Source organism: Puma concolor, chromosome B2, assembly GCF_028749965.1.
Source record: "Puma concolor isolate L17-30 chromosome B2, mPumCon1.1.hap2, whole genome shotgun sequence".
NCBI lineage: Eukaryota > Metazoa > Chordata > Mammalia > Carnivora > Felidae > Puma > Puma concolor.
Window position 1 is genome coordinate 31,883,547 of NC_141671.1, and position 18,830 is coordinate 31,902,376.

Below are 18,830 nucleotides of genomic sequence, written 5' to 3' on the forward strand. Positions count from 1 at the left end.
ACTTGTGTAGCCCAGTTCCTGGCACTTAGTAGGAGCTCAGTCAAATTCTTCCCACAGTCTTTTCATCAAATTCCCCTAATGTCTCTTAGGTCTTGAGGAGTCTCCCCGTTGGGCAGGGATTGGTGGTGGCATGGATGGGGAGGTGGACCTGGAAGCTGATATTCGTCCTTATCTCATTTGTTATTTTTCTTTCTTTTTTTTGAAAAAATATTGACTTTTTAAAAAGTTTATCTTTTTTGAGAGAGAGTGAGTGTGTGCACCCACGTGAGTGGGCGAAGGTCAAAAAGAGAGGGAGAGAAAGAATCCCAAGCAGGCTCTTTTCTCAGCACAGAGCCTGACAAGGGACTTGATCCCACAAACTGTGAGATCATGACCTGAGCCAAAATCAAGAGTCAAATACTTAATGGACTGAGTCACCCAGACCCCCCTCATTTGTTATTTTTCCATTAAGGTACATTTTCCCAATAGTCCCAAGTCTAAGTGGATATTGGCAGAATAGACCTTTGCAGATGACAACCTGGGATGTGTTCAGATATACCCAGAGTTCTTGGATTTGTGCAGAGTTTTAATATCTCAGATCAGACATCTAGGCAGAAAACTATCAAGCCCATGCATCATGAACCAGTCAGGCCTTGTTTCATGAAAACAAAGGAAAATCCAGTGAATTATTCAGAACAATCAAGAGTGAATGCAGGCTGGGTGAGGCTTTGCTGGGTGTGTGGTTGCAAAACTCTGAGAGTTTTGGTTTCGTCTGCTGTAGAATGAAGATAAATGACAACAACCTGGCAGAAATGTGACCAGGGAAGCTGTAGCCCAAGCTAGTGTCTTAACACCAGTCACTTAACTCATGAACACCCGAGCACTGGGCAGGCTTGAGGGAGTAAGCAAAGGTAGTTGAATCTGAGTTTCTAGCCTGGGGATGTTTCGGTGAAGCATATATATTTGGGGCAGGAAGAAAAAAGGAGCAGGAAAGATGGTGGGGTTGTACCACCGAGGGGCTGGGCTGACTTCTTTAGGTCAGAGTTAACCGTCTTTGTGTTTCTCAGGGGAATGAAATGTTTTCCAAATTTGGACAAGGCTGAGTAGCCAATGGGCTGCTGCAGTGAGTCCTCTGCAAATGAGCTCAAGCAAAGTTTATTGTTTACTGTGTCCTGGGCACGTGAGCAGGGCACACAGTGCCTCCCTTTGTGGATGCCACAGACATTCCACAGAAGAACCAATGTCAGAGCTGTGCTGGAGGACAGGGTGCCGGTAAAACTCCAACAAGCACGTATATGGGGCACGTATGGGGATGAGCAGGTGGGCGAGGGTTCCTCTGAGGAAGGTCACATTAGGCAAGACTGAGACGTTAAGGAGTTTGGGGGATGAGAAAGAGAGAGAGAGAGAGAGAGAGAGAGAGAGAATGAAAGAGAGAATGAGAGAACAAGATCATACAATGACTTGTGAGAAGGCCCGAGGCTTCGGAACGGAGGAACTCACTGGAGGAACTAACTCGGGCCAGTGAGGGACAACTGGCAGAGTGATGGAAAGAGGTCAGAGAGGAAGCTGTGCCCTGGGAATCACAGACAAGAGGTTTACAGGGCGATCCCTTGAACAGATAAGGCAGATCTGACTTGAGAGGATCATGACCTTGGAAGGAAAATGAACTTGAGGAGGTCAGGCTGGAGGTGGGCAGGGGACACTCATGGGGAAGCAGGGACACCCTGCTTGGGCCAGGGGAGAAATGGGGGTGGCCAGGAACTAGGTACTGGCCATGGATATGGATTTGAGAAAAGTCTTGAACATTTCTGGTGCATTGGAGGTAGACTGGGTGGGAACATGGACTGTGTAGTGGAATGACCCTCCAGTTTCTGGCAGATGTAACTGAGTGAACCAAGGTGTCGTGCTGAGATGGGAACATGCATGTAGGGAGGGGCTGGAGGAAGCCCCAGTGCTCCAGAGTTTTCCTTCAGAGACCATAACATCCATCTTTCCTAGAGCACACTGCAGCCTGGCAGGGAGGGGACTGAATGGTGTATCCAGGCCATGCATACTTGTAAAATACTAACAAGCCACAGGGTGCTGCCCATTCAGCTTGGGGAGGGCCAGAGTCCTGGAACTGGTCCTGGAAGCTCCTGATGCCCAGTAGTAACCTCTCTGTTGCCACACCTATGTGGTCTCAGGGTGAAGAAAAACAAAGCAGCTACACCAGGGGCTTTTCAAAGACTCTTGCCTGATGGTATTCACCAACTGTCATGAGTAGTCTCAGTAGTGAACAGCCATGCATAGGGCTAGGTATTAGTCTTGGCTGTGCCATACACACTGTCTGCTTATGGTTTAGAAGTTAGCCAACCTGGAGAGTAGCAGTTGTTCATCAAACTATTGCTGAGTCTGTCCCTCTGTGTGACTCCCTGCAGGGTGGGTCAGTGGACCTGTACCTGCCCTGTTTCTGTGGCTCTGATCACGTTGCGTCCTTACTGATAACTGGGGTGCACCATCCAGAGGGCAGGGCAGAGTCTGCTGGGATTGTGTTTTGTAAGCTTTCACTTTCAAATGGTGCAGGAGTCAGAGAAGGGTGGATTCTCCTGTTAGGGAGTGCTTAGTGAGGTCCAGGACCCTGTTTTGGCTCAGACCCCTGTAACCTGTTCAGGTTCTGCTTCCCCACTCATCTGGGAACCACCTGCCTCTCAGGCAAGAAGACCCTCTGGCATCCAACGTTGGAATTGGAAGCAGGGTTTGGGGCTCAGAACAGCTAACTGCAAGTGCAATCTCTGAGAGCAGATATGGGGCTGCTGAGATCTCACACTACTGAGTTAGAGACATTCCAGAAGTCTCAGCTTTCTAAGCAGGTAAGTTGGTTCTGAAGATGCTTTTGGCCAATAAAAGGAAAGGTGGGAGCAGCTGGCTTTGAGGAAGTGGCTGAGATTGTGGTGAGGGTGGTGGTGCTGGGTAATAATGAGCCTCTGAGAAGACCCAGGACAAAGACCCAGGACAAAGTGATGCCTGCACTTCATTCACTTATTGACATTTGTGTAGCACTACATCCTTGTATCTTGGGGTGAGATCCTGTTACTATCCCCATTTGACATTGAGGAAGCTGGGGCAGAAAAGGTCAAGAAACTAGCCTAAGGTGGTTGCCTAGAGAGTGGCTGAATCTGGAGAAGTCAGCAGTCACCTCCAGCATCTGTTCTTCTCAGTACTATTTGCTGCCGGACCCCACTCCACCCAGCAGTAGGTGGTTTGAAGCCCTTTTTTGTCTGACCAGGACAAATTTTATCATTTCTGTGCTCTCTCTCTCCTGGGATCCTCTTATTATTTTTTTTTTTTTAAGTAGGTTTCACACGCTGTGCCAACGTGGGGTTGAACTCACGACTTGAGATCAAGACCTGAGCTGGAATTAAGGGTCAGATATTTAACCAACTAAGCTACCCAGGCAGCCCCCTCCTGGATTCCTTTCTCTTGGGGCAGAAAGTCCTCAGAGATATAGAGGATGAGGGTCAACTTTTCATGGGGAATTGCTGGAGCCCTCTGTTGGGAGTAAGGCCAGGTCCTTTGTCCTGAGCAGCCTTCCTCCTGGGGCCCCCAGCCCCATCAGCATAATGACTAGTAGCAAAAACTCTTCTTGTTCGGGGGATTATTATCAGCCCTGAGCCCTTCTGTCTGTTCTGAGGCCCCGAGCTGTGGGCTGGCCCTCCTCATCTCTGTAGGTGTTCTCCTGCCTCCTGCCCTGTGTCTTCCCAGCCCTGAGGAAATGGAGGATTGCCGCAGAGGCTCTTTGCTCTCCTGTCTCACCTCCCTGCTTCTCTTCTTCCAGTTGCCTGCTGGGGGGTCTGCAGGTAAGTATGTCCCCATCCCCCTTCCTGCATCTCCCTTGGGTGGGTAAGAGCCTCTGGGAGCCCTGCTGTGTCTCCATCAGGACAGATGGTTATTGGTGGAGGCCCTGGCTGTAGGAAAGGTCTGGTGGTCCCCCAACCACTCGGTATAATTAAATATTTAAGAAGAGTCCCAGAACCAAATTCAACATGGTGTAGCCACTCTAGAAGACAGTATGGAGGTTCCTCAAAACATTAACAATAAAACCACCCTACAACTCAGCAATTGCACTACTAAGTATTTATCCAAAGAAAACCTATGTACTGATTAAAAGGGGCACACACCCCAATGTTTATAACAGCACTATCAACAATAGCCAAAGTATTGGAAAGAGCCCAAATGTCCATTGACTGATTAATAGATAAATAAGAAACAGTATAGATGTACAATGGAACACTACTCGGTGAGAAAAAAGAATGAAATCTTGCCATTTGCAACAATGTGGATGGAACTTGAGGGTGTTATGCTAAGCGAGATGAGTCAGAGAGAGACAAATACCATATGATTTCACTCATATGTAGAATTTAAGAAACAAAACAGCAGAAGGGAAGGAAAAGTAAGATAAAAACAGAGAGGGAGGCAAACCATTAGAGACTCTTAAATACAGAGAACAAACTGAGGACTGCTAGAGGAGAGGTGGGTAGGGGATGGGCTAAATGTGTGATGGGCATTAAGGAGGGCACTTGTTGGGATGAGCACTGGGTGTCATATGCAAGTGATGAATCACTGGGTCCTACTCTTGAAACCAATATTGCACTGTATGTTAACTAATTTGAATGTAAATAAAATAAATTAAAAAAAAAAGGAAGAGTCCCAGGACCATAAAATAAGGGAAGGCGACCAAGACAGTTGTCCAATGAGGAGTTTATGTCTTACAAAGTAAAAAAAAATGTGAATTTCACTATGAAAAGTGTGAAAATAAATTTCTTTTATTTTTGTTTGCTGGCTCTATTGGTATCTAAGTAGTTATTCGGTTATTAATTCATTACATTCCATAAATATTTACAGGGTATGAAGTTTGTGTAAGGTGCTGATCTATGTACAAACCAGAGTCCCTGTCTCCACAGAGCTTACATTCTGGCAGGAGACAGCGAGTACTAACTACCTCCACTCCATGGAATCTATGTCTGTTAGAGGAGTGGACAGTATGGGAGAAGGAAGTAGAGCAGGGTGGGCAGTCAGCGGTGCAGGAGGGTGTGTGGGCAGGCAGTAGTCTCCATAAGGTGGTCGGTGTAGGCAGTGAGATGGGAATGAAGATGTGGAGTACCATCCTGTCCGGATCCCCATGGAAAGAGGGTTTCCAGAGTGGGGAGCAGCCAGAGCAAAGCAGGCAGTGTGCCTGGGTGTTGAAGGAGCAGAGGAGGCACGTGTTGGGTGGAACAGAGTGAGCAAGAAAGAGAAACAAGAGTTGGATGTCAGAGAGCACTGAGGGATCATCCTTATTGGGCTTGCAGGTCACTTCGGGAACCAGAGAGGCATTGGAGGGCTTGGATAGAGAGGGGACATGGTTTTACTTGCAGGTTAAAAGGGTCACACAAATGGGGCTGGGAAGAGGATAGTCCCAGGGAGACTAGTCACTGTCATTCCTCAGGTGAGACAGATAGTGACTCAGCTAAAGTTGAGTAGCACAGGAGATGAGAAGTCACTCTTTGGAGATCCAACAGGGTTCTTTCTGCAGAAGTGTCATGTCGTGACATGTCACCAGGTCTCGAAAACCAAGGCCTGTGAAAGGTGGTGGTGATTTGGGTGCTTGTGTGATGTAGTGAGGGCAGGTTTTAATGGAAATAACTGTGGGCTCTAGTTTTTAATGCACATGTAATTCAGCAGAGGAGAAACACATGGGCAGAAATAATAAACTTCAACCAGTTTTCAGTCCTGTTCTAAGAGGAGCCAAGCTGGAGCTGTGATCTCAGAGTATGGTCCCTGGAACATCAGTCTCAGCATCCCTGGGAACCCCTTAGAAATGTGCATCGTTGGATCCACCCCAGATGTACTGAGCCAGAAGCTCTGGGGGTGGAGCCCAGCTGTCAGTGTTTTACAAGCCTTCCTGGTGATTGTAATGCTTGTGGAAGGTTAGAACCCCTGAGTTAGAGAGTCCTTCATGGAGGGCTGGAAACCAGGAACACAGGCTGCTGAGGGAGTCTCTTTGATATCATTTCCGGGTTTCAAAGGTGTGGTAAGATGATCTTGTCCCAATGCAGAGTGGTCACAGCTCAGTCTATCAGGTCAGAGCCTCCCACCTGATACTCACCCCTGCCTGCCTGGGTCCCCCAACTGACAGTATGTGTTCCATGCCTCCCTACCTGTATCTCTCCACTTTCTCACTCCTGTGTCTGTGTCTACAGAAGAGTTTGTGGTGATTGGCCCCTCGGACCCCATTGTGGCAGTGCTGGGTGGGAACGTCACGCTGCCCTGTCATGTGTCCCCAGTCATGGATGTGGAAAACATGGAGCTGCGGTGGTTCCGCTCCAGGTTCTCAGAAGCAGTGTTCATCTATGAAAACCAGCAGGAACAGAAAGAAGAGCAGCTGGCTCAGTACACAGGGCGGACCTCGCTGGTGAAGGACTTCCTCAGCCAGGGGGAGGCCACTGTGCGTATCCACAAGGTCCAGGCTTCCGACAACGGAGTGTATACCTGCTTCTTCAGAAAGGGAAGTTTCTATGAAGAGGCCAGTTTGGAGCTGAAGGTGGCAGGTGAGTGGTTGATCTATATTTAGTGTCCTGAGTGTTGGAGTTGGGAGCGACCCCAGGGGCCAAGTGAATCAGTCCCCTCATTTTAGAGAGGAGGAAAGGAGTGATTTTCACTTATTGTTTAGTTCAATAGGAATCCTTATAATTCTTTTTTTTATTTTTAATGTTCATTTATTTACTTATTATATAATTTATTGTCTAATTGGTTTCCATACAACACCCAGTGCTCATCCCAACAGGTGCCCTCCTCAATGCCCATCACTCACTTAATTCTTTTTTTTGTTGTTAGAAAAATCATCAGTTTATTTCTTTTTTTTAAATGTTTATTTTTGAGAGAGAGAGACAGAATGTGAGTGAGTTGGGGCAGAGAGAGAGGGAGACACAGAATCTGAAGCAGGCTCCAGGTTCTGAGCTGTCAGCAAAGAGCCCGACATAGGGCTCGAACTCACGAGCTGTGAGATCATTACGTGAGCTGAAGTCGGACGCTCAACCGACTGAGCCACCCAGGTGCCCCAAACATCAGTTTATTTTTAAATTTTCTTTCCTAAAAGAAAATATTATGACTCGAGTATAAAATCACATTTTTGTTAAATTGATGAAAAGTAAATCAGAAATATTTCTTTTGATTTACAACTCTGTCATCAATGCATGCAAGTTCATGAGTACATTCTTTTAAAATTTTTCCTCTGAGGACTGGCTAATTATCTGTTACTCAACACCCCTTGACCCCATTTTTGCATTAATTTGTCTGTCCTAACAATATACCAGTATCTTTTTTTTTTCCCACACCTGTACTTTATTTATTTATTTAATTTTTTATTTTTTAAAAATTTACATCCAAATTAGTTAGCATATAGTACAACAATGATTCAGGAGTAGATTCTTTAGTGCCCCTTACCCATTTAGCCCATCCCCCTCCTTCAACCCTTCAAGTAACCCTCAGTTTGTTCTCCATATTTATGAGTCTCTTCTGTTTTGTCCCCCTCCCTGTTTTTATATTATTTTTGTTTCCCTTCCCTTCTGTTCATCTGTTTTGTCTCTTAAAATCCTCATACAAGTGAAATGATATGGTTTTTGTCTTTCTCTGACTAATTTCACTTAGCATAATACCCTCTAGTTCCATCCACGTACTTGCAGATGGCAAGATTTCATTCTTTTTGATTGCCGAGTAATACTCTATTGTATATATATACCACCTCTTCTTTATCCATTCATCCATCGATGGACAGTTGGGCTCTTTCCATACTTTGGCTATTGTTGATAGTGCTGCTATAAACATGGGGGTGCATGTGTCCCTTTGAAACAGCACACCTGTATCCCTTGGATAAATGCCTAGTAGTTCAATTGCTGGGTCATAGGGTAGTTCTATTTGTAGTTTTTTTGAGGAACGTTCATAGTATTTTCCAGAGTGGCTGCACCAGCTTGCATTCCCAACCCACTTAATTCTTTATACCCTTTTAAGATATATAGAATCCCTACTAAGTGCCAGGTGCCCTCTGGGCACCTGAATACATCAGTGAACCAAATAGAGATCCCTGTCCTGCAGAGTTTATGTTAAAGACAGTAACTAGACAGACAGATGGGTTATAGAGGATGTTAGATGGTGGTGAGTAGAGACTTAGCTAAGTGGGTATCTGGGGGTGAGAGTTCCAAGCAGAGGAATACTCATGTGAAACAGCCAAGGTTGGAGTGTGGCTGGTGTGTCTGGGCAGACAAGGAAGCCATGTGGTTGGTGAGACAGGTGGATGGGAGGTTGGTGAGAAGTGACAATCCTGGTCCAAGGACAGAGAGAAGGGATTGATCTTGAACAGTGCATGAGGAGTACATGCTTGTGCAGGTACTTGAGTGAATCCAGAAAGTGTTCCAAAGAGCCCTGGTGGTTGATGAAGGGCACAGAGAGCATGGTGATTGTGGTTATGAGCAGTTCAACAGTTAACCAAATAGTCCTGGGGCTGGAGTGGCCTGGCTGGGAGAACTTGGGAAGAAGTGGTGAGGGGTTTTGAGGTTAGGGGCGATGCCAGACCATAGAAGGCTTTGTGTGGTGTATTACAGAGTTGGGAGGAAGAGCTGAAGAAATTTTAAACAGAGCAGTGAAGGGAGGTGTTTTTGGGAGGAGGTTTGCTTTGACAGCTGTGAGAGAGGGTACATAGAAGGTGAGCAAGACTGGAGAAAGACATGTAGTTACAGGGTGGGGAGGATGGTTCCCTGAATTGATGTCAGAGCAGTGGGGTGGGAGAAGAGAAGGGGTTCCAGTGTCAGAGATGTTTGGAAAGTAGACCCAACTGAGTGGGTGGATTTGGGGACACAAAGAGTTTGGGGGTTGGAGAGAAGGGACTGGAGACTCCCAAGGTTTGTTTTGTTTTGTTTTGTTTTGTTTTAATTGTTGTTTGTTTGCGTGTTTTTTGGCAATTTGTTGTTTAGTAGTAGTATTTAGAAGTATTGCTATTTTGTGTTAGTTGTTGATTGCTGTCATAATGCTGTGCAACATAGACAGAAATCTCAGTTGCACATAGTAACAACCTTTTATTTACTGTTGAGCATTAGGGGAGTTCAGCTCACCTGAGCTGTGTTTGACAAATCTTAATGGTGCTTACTCATACGTCTTAAGTGTAGGGGAAATATAATTAAAGACAAAGTCTCCGAATCCAGAAGTCGTCTTCACAAAGGTAGTAGGGAAAGAAAACATTTTTATTATGTTTATTATTATTATGTCATTAGCATTAACCAGTAAGTGATGTGCATCCCAGAGAATCTACCAAGGGGTTTCAAAGACAGAAGGAATCTCACCTTTTTACATAGCCATGCAGACGCAACTTGTTACATACATGTTCTCTGGATAGACACTTACTAGCCCTCAAGTAAATGGACTTGACAGTATCATTTGTCATGCGCAGTGCACCCTAAATGTACTTGGTAATTGGGGTGACCATCTATGTTAGCTGATTGGCTTTATCCCAAGGAAAACAAATTCTCCAATCTTAAAAGTTAAAAAAAGGTTTTTAAAGTCCAGTGTAGTTAACATGTAGTTTTATATAGTGGCTCAATATAGTGCAATATAGTGGTTCAACACTTCCTCCTGTTACTCAGTAGAGATTTCAACAGAAACTTGTCAGGCCAGGAGGGAGTGGCATGATACATTCAGAGTACTGAAAGGAAAAAACCTGCAGCAAGGCTGTCATTCAGAATGGAAGGAAAGATGAGTTTTCCAGACAAATAAAAGTTAAAATAGTTTGTTTTTACAACTTCTCCCATCTTTATGACAGGAAGTGGTTTTGCACTTGGGCCCTGGTCCCCAATGAGGTTAGGCTTCTACACTCCCCCAGTAACTGGGAGAGAGAGGTGCTGTCCACCTTGGTGTTAACAGCTCAGAAAGAGGGCTCCCATGGTCTTTAGAAACACATTCCTGGATCACAAGCCTGACAAAAGGCCTATGTAGTTTTCACAAAGGACTTATATGCATTTCAAAGAGGGGAGAAAGCCCCCACAATCACAAATTTCCTCAAGTAAATGGCATAAGAAAAAGGATGGGAAGGGACCTTACTTTCAACAGGGACAAGAAGCCTCTGCCTTTTAATATATTTTGTCCTGACAGTCGACCTTGACTAGGTTTACTCACATGGGTGAAGTTCATTGGGCTGTTGGCTGATCTAGGACAGCTTTGGCTGGAAGGACTGCTCTAGCCCAAGCATGTCCTTCCTGTGGCAGAGGGCAAGGCAATGGCACAAGTACTTTCCAACTCTGCTGGAGTCACATTCCCTGACCTCTCAGTGGCCCAGATAAGTCCTATGATGGAACCCGGAAGCAGAGTGTGAAGGCATTAAAAATATGTGGCAGAAGGTGAGCTGGATGTGAAACAGGCTTAAGGATTGGGAATATTTTCATCATCAGCCTATTACAGAGAAGCCAAATATGAATCAGTTCAGGGTTTGAGTTTGAAGCATCTGTGAGGAATCCTGGCAGAGCTAACATGTGGATATTAGCAGGGGGAACTCAGGAAGTAGGTAGGGTTGTCAAGGATGGAAATGATTTACCACAGGGTACTGAGTGTGCTAGCGGATGCCCTGGAGAGTGTGTGAGGTGAGAAGAGCAGAGAAGGATAGAACTTGGGACGAAATTCCTTTGTTTTACCCTGGGTGATGGACTTCCCAGCTTTATGGATGGGAGAAGAGCCCTGCCCTCTGCAGGTCCCCATGCTCCTTCCTTCTGTTCCCTGTGGCAGGACCCCTGCTCTAATCCTTGCAGGGACCACTCCCCACGGAGCCCTGGAATGCAATGCTACACCAGAGTTGTGCAGAGGAAGGCTCTGCTGGCATTCCTGGATTCTGGAAGGCCTCCTTGTGCTCTCCAGCTTCTCTCTCACAGGTGTGGGCTCTGTCCCTCAAGTGCACATCACAGGGCTAGAGGAGGACGGGGTCCGAGTGGTGTGCACGGCCTCGGGATGGTTCCCAAAGCCCCAGATACAGTGGAGAGCTGCTAATGGGGAAAAGTTCCTGACATTCTCTGAGACCCATGCCCAAGACACTGAAGGGCTATTCAGCGTGGAGTCTGCTATGGTGGTGCGGGACAGCTCTTCAGGGAACATGACCTGCTCAGTCCTCAACCCCGTCCTGGACCAGAAGAAGGCGATGGCCATTTTCATCCCAGGTCAGCACTACTTCCCATTCGCAGCAGGGCCAGAGGGAGTGGCCTAGGGCTTCTGTGAGTGTTGGGCTGGGCTGCCCTGGTCTGTGCCACTGATGGGGTCTCTGGCTGGCCGCAGAGCCCTTCTTCCCCCAGGCCTCTCCCTGGAAGCCAGCTTTCATAGTGAGCCTCGTGGTGCTGATGCTCTCACTCCTTGGGGCTGCCTATTACATCAAGACAGAACATACTGTAAAGAGGCAGGAGATGCAGGAATGGGAGAGACTGCACAGGGACAAGGAGGAGGCCCGGCGGACAAAGGAGGAGGCGTTGAAGGCCAGAGGTAAGGCAGCTCAGGAGCCAAGGCAGGCAAGTGTGGAAGGTGGTGCAGAGGACAAGCTGACAGCAAGGGGCTTGGCTGGAAACAGGTGGCTGAGCAGGTCCAGAGAGGACAGCTGCAGCTATGGAGGCGGGTCTGGAGTTAGATCTTCAGGATACCAAGAAGTCCTTTTATGGGTTCTCTAGGTGCAGTCTTTCCTTTCTTAAGGATGGGAGTTCAGACTTATTTTTCACTCTCTTTCAGATGAACTCCAAGAAGATCTCGGTAAATTCTGTTCTTTCCCCAGAAGTTTCTGAGTCCCCTGTGTAGGAGACACTCTGGTTATTAGCTCACCAGTTTCCTGTGTTGTCTTTCAGGCAGGAGGAAATCCATTTACCTGGGTGGTGAGTGACTCTCCAGTTGTCTTTGGGTCTCCTGTCCTACGTAAGCTAAGGTGTCCCTTCTCCTTGTTTCAGGCACAGACATATGGACCCTTCCCTGGGGCAGAAGTGAAAGCTGGTGGGGGGCAGGACCCTGCTCCATGGACTTTCCCTATCTGGGGTGCTGTATCCCACCCAGTGCTTGGGAACCTGGGGTGATGGTGGTCCCTGGAGTCTGTCACGCATCTTGGGTTTATTCCAGGGCTGATCTCCCCACCATCTTGCCAACTTTTTAGCCTTCAATGCAACTAGTTCTTATTGAAACTGGATGCTCTGAGATTTTGGTAAAGAAGCTATGTAAATAAATGGGGTCATTAAGTTTAGGAGTGTGTCCCCTCCATATAACACCATCCAGGGAGAGTCATTTCTCTCCAGTGCCTGGAGGTGCTGGTCACAAAGTGATGGGTAGAGGACTGGGAAGACCATGGGTGGGAATGTGGTGGGGTCAGCTGTCAATTCTCCAGAACAGTGATGTGTTTTCTGAGAAAGTTTGGCCCTTTTTACCCCAGATCCCACCTAATGTCCCTGTCCTTAATTCATGTCCCCTTTTGTGTTCTTTCCCAAATATCTCTTTGCTGGAAAACATTGGATGTAATAATGATTTCTGTTTATAATTATGGAATAATTTATATTTTATTCCCTAAAATATTTTCATAGAAGCAAAACTGAATGGAGATAGAATAAGAATATTTGAGGTTTTTAAGGCACAGGATACTAAATGGCTTTGCAAAAGGTCACACAGCTGCAGCAGGCTGAGGTGGAACTCAGCCTGCAATACAGGCTTTCTGACCTGTGATCCAGGGAATTTCCCCCAATACCCTGTTGTCTGCACATCGCAGGAGGATATCTCCTCTCCAGCCTCCCTACTCTGTTGGGAGTGTCACCTGTAGTACAGAGAGGAGGCAAGGCCAGTAGATCAATGCTAAGCATTCTTGTTCTGGCTCATATTTCACTAGAGTGTGTCCCTTTTCAGGCTGGAGGAAGGCGCAGTTGTATGCAGGTGAGTAACTCAGTTTTCTGTGCCCTTACCCCTTCAGCCTCAACCCTTCCCCCTTTTCTGTCAGTGGACCCCATACCAGGACAGGGTGGGTGTCCCTGTTTTCCTTGTCATGTAGTCGTTGCCTTGTGAAGACTTCAGGGACTCTTCTGGGAAACACAGATCTGCCTCTATTCTGACTGGTCCTCTACTGTAGGTCACTATTAGGATTAGCAACTTCATCTGAACACACCTTGTTCAACTGATGCTTTTGCTGGAGCAGTGACGAAAGAGTGCTCATTTATAAGGACAGTTGGAACACAGTAATGGCTTTGTAGACCAGAAATTGCTGTCTCCAGAAGATTTCAGATATCATTCTTGCTTGCTTATGATTCAGGTATTCCTAAGGGGATCCTTGGTTCTGAATCCATTTTACCCTGAAATTCCTACATCTTGCAGATCTACTTTTGATTTTCCTGTTTTTGTCTTGGTCCCCTGGAATGGTGGTCATCATTTGTTTCCTCATGCTCCTTGTCCAAGTTGGGTTTCTTCCTCTAAACTTCCCTGCTTGCTGTGAAAGTAATTGCTTTAAATTGCCTGTTCTGAATCTGAGATCCAGAGCTTCCAGGATATTTATGGACTCCTGGTGGTGGGTCTGAGAGCTACCTGCAATTATATACAAAATCCTATGTGTATGTTTGTGTAACAGAGGAAGGACTTAAAAAAATTTTTTTTTGAAAGAACTGTAACTTATAATTGTTCACAACCATTATCTCTCCTTTAGGAGAATTGCATGTTTACCTGATGGGCTTGTTACTGGTTTGATTTATCAGGGATAAATCAGGGATAGGAGGGATAGGAGAAAGTTAGAGGAGTGAAAATTGTTTATCAGAGAAAAGTTGGGAACAAATCAGGGAAAGAAAAGCAGTGAGGAAGAGAGGAGATGAGAAGGGAGTAGAAATCCTGTGATTCCTCTTGGAGAGATTTTGGGTAGGTCAGAGTGGTGGAAGAGAGACCACAAATCATAATCACGGTGGTTTGAGTGTAAAGTACACGGAGGGTGTGCAAAGTTTTGGGTGCACAAGAAGTAATAAACTCCCTGATACCTCTTGGAGAGATTTCTGAAAAGACTTACAGTATTTTGAGCAGTTTTGAAGTACTTTTCTGACTGAGTTTGCTTCTGATCTGAGACCAACTCAACCTTCCAGTAGCAGTTGGGGCAAGAGTGTGGTGAGGGGGATCCTAAAGCAGTGAAAGGTTATCCAGAACACCACTTAGCACTGGTGTGAGTTAAGAATCTGGGTCCTTTGAACCTGTGTGGGGTGTGTATGTGTGTTTGTGTGCACACGCTGGTGTTTGTCCCAGCTGTATTGTTCATGATGATGAACATGGACTATGAGAGCAGAGAAGGGGGAGCCAGGGATGCAGGAGACCTGGGCCTAGATGTGTGAGGAACCCCCCTTAGAGAGTCTCACTGATTCCTGGGATTTATTTATCAAAAATAAGGATCAAATAGTCTTCTTTTAGCATTCCCCCTTCTCTGATGGTTTGAAGTGCACGTGTTTTAATGTATACCTTGTATACATTTTTATTTTGTAAGGACAGATACCATCACAGTAGAATAAATATTTGCATATTGATCGGCTCATAGAGTGAGGTGAACTAATGTCTGATCTCATCGTATTTAAAAACTGGAAAATAATTTTTCTTTTTAAAAATTTTTTTTCAACGTTTTTATTTATTTTTGGGACAGAGAGAGACAGAGCATGAATGGGGGAGGGGCAGAGAGAGAGGGAGACACAGAATCGGAAACAGGCTCCAGACTCCGAGCCATCAGCCCAGAGCCTGACGCGAGGCTCGAACTCACGGACCGCGAGATGGTGACCTGGCTGAAGTCGGACGCTTAACCGACTGCGCCCCCCAGGCGCCCCGAAAAATAATTTTTCAATGTCATGAATAAGGGGGCCTTGGACATGACCATATTTGGGTACCTACCACGTGGGGTTTGTCCTGGTGATTTTGATTTCTCTGAGCAATTAAGGGGGGAAGCAGATGACTGGACCGATATTTTTGATTTCCCCTTACATATAGGGATATTTTTCCTCCCAATAACCCACGAAAAGGGGAAACAAGTTCATAGTGTCTGTCCTTTCACTGGATGTATGTCTTTCCTGCTTGAACTTCTGTCTCTCCCTTCCTTGAAACCTCTCCATTGCCTTCTGACTAGGGACAATTTCTCTGATGCTGTGTCCTGAATTCTCCTCGCCCAGGGCTTGTAGTTGTCTTCCAAGTTCAGCTCTGCCAGGTTGTATGGTCTCTACCATGGCTTAGATTCAACCTCCAAGTTCAGTTTAATCAATTGTTTAGAAATAAATGGAGGCCTCAGAATTTTTTATCTCCCCAATTCTTCTCAAGAAAACCTAGCTTTCAGGATAGATGTGTGGCTAAGGATTCTTGAGAAAGCATAATATGATGGTGAAATCTGGGTCTAGAGCTTTCTTTTCAGGTTGTTATCCAGCCTCTCAGTGGTATTAAGTTTTATAGCTTGGCTTTCATGGGAAGGCTGTAGCATGATGGCTGTGTGTGTGTGTGTGTGTGTGTGTGTGTGTGTAAAGAAATAAATGCTTCAGCTGAATGTTTCCAAATGATTTTCCAAAAGATATCGACACTGATATGTACAGTCTGCTCAAATCTCTGATTTGTTGTTACATTTGTGAAATATGGTTCTCTTGTAGACTGGCGGAAGGAGAAGTTCCAGGCCTGTGAGTTACTTCTCATTCTTTCTGGGTACTCCTACTGCTGCCCCATGGCTTCTGATGTCTCCTTTAGCTTGCTGTGGTGTTACAAATGCTGGCACCATCAATGGTTGTGCAGTGGGATGGGCAGTGAAAGTCACATAGCTGAGCTTAGTGGATGTGACTGATATTGGATTCCAAATAGATCCTTAAGTCCTTGAGTCCAGACTAGTCCTCAAGTTCCCTGTGACCCATCTAACCCTCAGCTCAGTCTTATGCTTACTTCTCCTGCTTGGAGAGCTGTGTACTTGAGTCACAAGACTCTCATCTCAGGAGGCTTAGCCCTTCCCATATGCAACTAGGTGTCTGAGGGTGGTGGTGGTGGTTTTGTGCCCTTGTTATGGGGCAGGGGAAGGTCTTGCATGATTGGCAACTCTCTCTGCAGTGTCTGTCACTCTGGATCCAGCGTCTGCACATCACCACCTTGCTGTCTCTGGTGGACAGACTAGTGTGACCTTGGAGGACACAACTGAGGACCCAGGAGAACCCTGTAGCATCTTGGGCCAGGAGGCCATCACATCAGGGCACTGTTACTGGGAAGTTGAGATCAGGAATGGAAACAGAAGCGAGTGGGGTCTGGGGGTCTGTAGGGGAGATGTGGAGAGGAAAGGCTGGTACAGAGAGTGGCCAGAAGTGGGGTTCTGGGTTCTGGGAGGGTACAGAGGTAAATTACATGCTCTCGTCACTCAGAGTCAGGAAATCTGTGATGAAGTTCCCCACAGGGTGGGTGTTTTCTTGGACCTCAAAGAAGGGGATGTCTCCTTCTATAACATGACTGATGGATCTCACCTTTTCTCATTCCCTCTAACTTCCTCCACTGGGACTCTGTTTCCATACTTCATGATTCAGTCAGGAGATGTGTCCCTGACCATCTGCTCTGTGGTGGGTGTGTCTACAGAGACCCCTGTGCCCCTTAACAATCTTCCTTCTTCTTTGGAGGAAACTGTAAACCTCTCAGGGGATGGGTTCAGCTCAGGCTCTGCTGTTGATGGTGCTCTCCCAGGGGCCGACTCTCCATTACTCCCCTATGGCCCTGAGGCTATGTGACCATAGGACCCCAACACTGTCCCAGACTCCTTATGGTGGCTCTTTCTGGAGCTTCACATTCCTTGAGACAAAAGCCTCTGAGGTCAGTCCTGGATGACCTGGTGTCTTGCACTCTTGCTCTGGATGCAGTCTCCTGGTGTATGGCTATGAGAACAGTCAGTTCATGCCTTATGCTCAGGCAACAGAAGATAATAGTTTACTGAGCTGGTTTAGGGTAGGCTGCATTTAACTATTGGAATTAGTGCTTCTTTTGGTAATGAAAATTATTTCATACAGTCTTTATTCTGCTTGGATATGAAGGAGATGAGGGCTGAATGACTCTGCAGAATTAAATGGTGTATATTTTATCCAACTTGAGTTGTGCAGATGAACCCAGAGGCTATGAGTAGGTCACCAGTTCTATTTTGGGAAATGTGCACTCTGACCAGAGACATTGGCCATCCAAAAATTTCTGGAGAAATGAATGGCTGATTGATGTTCAAGAGGAAAGCAGTCTAATATTCTACTGTATATACCTCCTATTCTGAGATGGTGGAAGCACACTTATCTTACCAACCTTAGTAAATATCTGTTATTCGTGAAATACCAGTGCTGTGTTAATTCAGGAATTAAGAAGAAGGATCTGGTTCTTCCTGTGTGTCAACTCTAGTTAGAAAGAAGAGAACTTCTACCAGAATAAAGATATGAATGAGGAAGAGAATTTTCAGATGCTGGGTGAATTTCAAGAAGCTTTGACTATGAGCATGGTTTCCAGAATCTGTGTAGTGCCTCTCATTACTTCCAAGTCCAAAGGTGGAGTGCCTGAGTGGCTCAGTGGGTTAAGCGTCCAACTTCAGCTCAGGTCATGATCTCACAGTTCGTGGGTTCAAGCCACACATCAGGCTCTGTGCTGACAGCTCAGAGCCTGGAGCCTGCTTCGGATTCTGTGTCTCCCTCTCTCTGCCCCTCCCTGCTCACGCTCTGTCTCTTTCTCTCTCAAATGTAAACAAACATTAAAAAAATGGGGGAGGGGAAGAGGACCTAATAGATATTTTTCCAAGAAGACATGCAGATCACCAATAGACACATGAAAAAATGCTCGACCTCACTCATCATCAGGGAAATGCAAATCAAAACCACAATGAGATATTACTTGACCCTTGTCAGAATGGCTAAAAACAAAAAGACAAGAAATAAGAAGTTGGTGAGGATGTGGAGAAAGGGGAACCTTCTTGCACTGCTGGTGGGAATGCAACCTGGTGCAGCCACTGTGGAAAACAGTATAGAGTTTCCTCAAAAAATTAAAAATAGTATTGCAAAATAGTAAGAGTAATAAATGAATGATTGATTAATATCACTATTAGGTATTTACACAAAGAAAATGAAAACACTAATTTGAAGTGATGTATGCATCCCTATGTTTGTTGTAGCATTATTTACAAAAGCCAAGTATGGAAGCAATTTCAGAGTTCACTGATTGAGGAATGGATAAGGAAAAGTTGGTTTATATACATAATCAAATATTACCCAGACATAAAAAAGGATGAGATTGTGCTATTTGTGACAATATGAATGGACCTAGAGGGTATTATGCTAAGTGAAATAAGTCAGACTGAGAAAGACAAATGCCATATGAGTTAACTCCTATGTGGAATCTAAAAAAAAAAAAAAAAAAAAAGAGAGAGAAATGAATAAACAAGCGAGCAAAAAAGCAGAATCAGACCTGTAAACACAGAGCACAACTAGCATAATGTTTAAACTTGCTGAGTCACTAGGTTGTACATCTGAAACTCATGTAACATAGTGTGTCTACTATACTGAAATAAAAAAATTAATAAAAAATTAAAATAACATAAGTTAAGCTTTATTTTATTACAGGTTTTTAAAAAGCGTGTTTAATCGTTTCCACCAACTGGCACATTATAAAAACACATTTCATTTTACCTTAGCCCTTCTTTCATGGCTTAGGTATTTCTCTGAAACTGTTTGAAACACACATGAAGAAAGATAGATATTATATGGCTGCTAAAGAAGAAAGTATAGGGGCGCCTGGGTGGCTTGGTCGGTTAGGCGTCCGACTTCGGCTCAGGTCATGATCTCATGGTCCGTGGGTTC

The 18,830-nt window shown here is 45.5% G+C and overlaps 1 protein-coding gene across 1 annotated transcript; it reads left to right on the forward strand.

The window, feature by feature from the left end:
• The first annotated feature begins 1,107 nt into the window (after positions 1-1,107).
• On the forward strand, positions 1,108-16,879 carry LOC112862869 (butyrophilin-like protein 1). The gene is made up of 11 exons (XM_086706511.1): positions 1,108-1,299; positions 2,630-2,828; positions 3,687-3,815; positions 6,198-6,545; positions 10,905-11,186; positions 11,302-11,502; positions 11,743-11,763; positions 11,856-11,882; positions 12,892-12,918; positions 15,630-15,656; positions 16,075-16,879. Exons 3-11 carry the CDS (start codon positions 3,731-3,733, stop codon positions 16,734-16,736), a joined length of 1,680 nt encoding a protein of 559 aa, XP_086562637.1. The 5' UTR covers positions 1,108-1,299; positions 2,630-2,828; positions 3,687-3,730; the 3' UTR covers positions 16,737-16,879.
• Positions 16,880-18,830: the final 1,951 nt, after the last annotated feature.

What these genes read in the sequence shown, in the direction of transcription:
- LOC112862869 (XM_086706511.1), top strand. Translation starts at nt 3,731, where the DNA reads ATGGAGGATTGCCGCAGAGGCTCTTTGCTCTCCTGTCTCACCTCCCTG. An exon ending in TTTGGAGCTGAAGGTGGCAG is followed by an intron (nt 6,546 to 10,904) that starts GTGAGTGGTTGA and finishes TCTCTCTCACAG; the next exon opens with GTGTGGGCTCTGTCCCTCAA. An exon ending in GAAGGAGAAGTTCCAGGCCT is followed by an intron (nt 15,657 to 16,074) that starts GTGAGTTACTTC and finishes CTCTCTCTGCAG; the next exon opens with TGTCTGTCACTCTGGATCCA.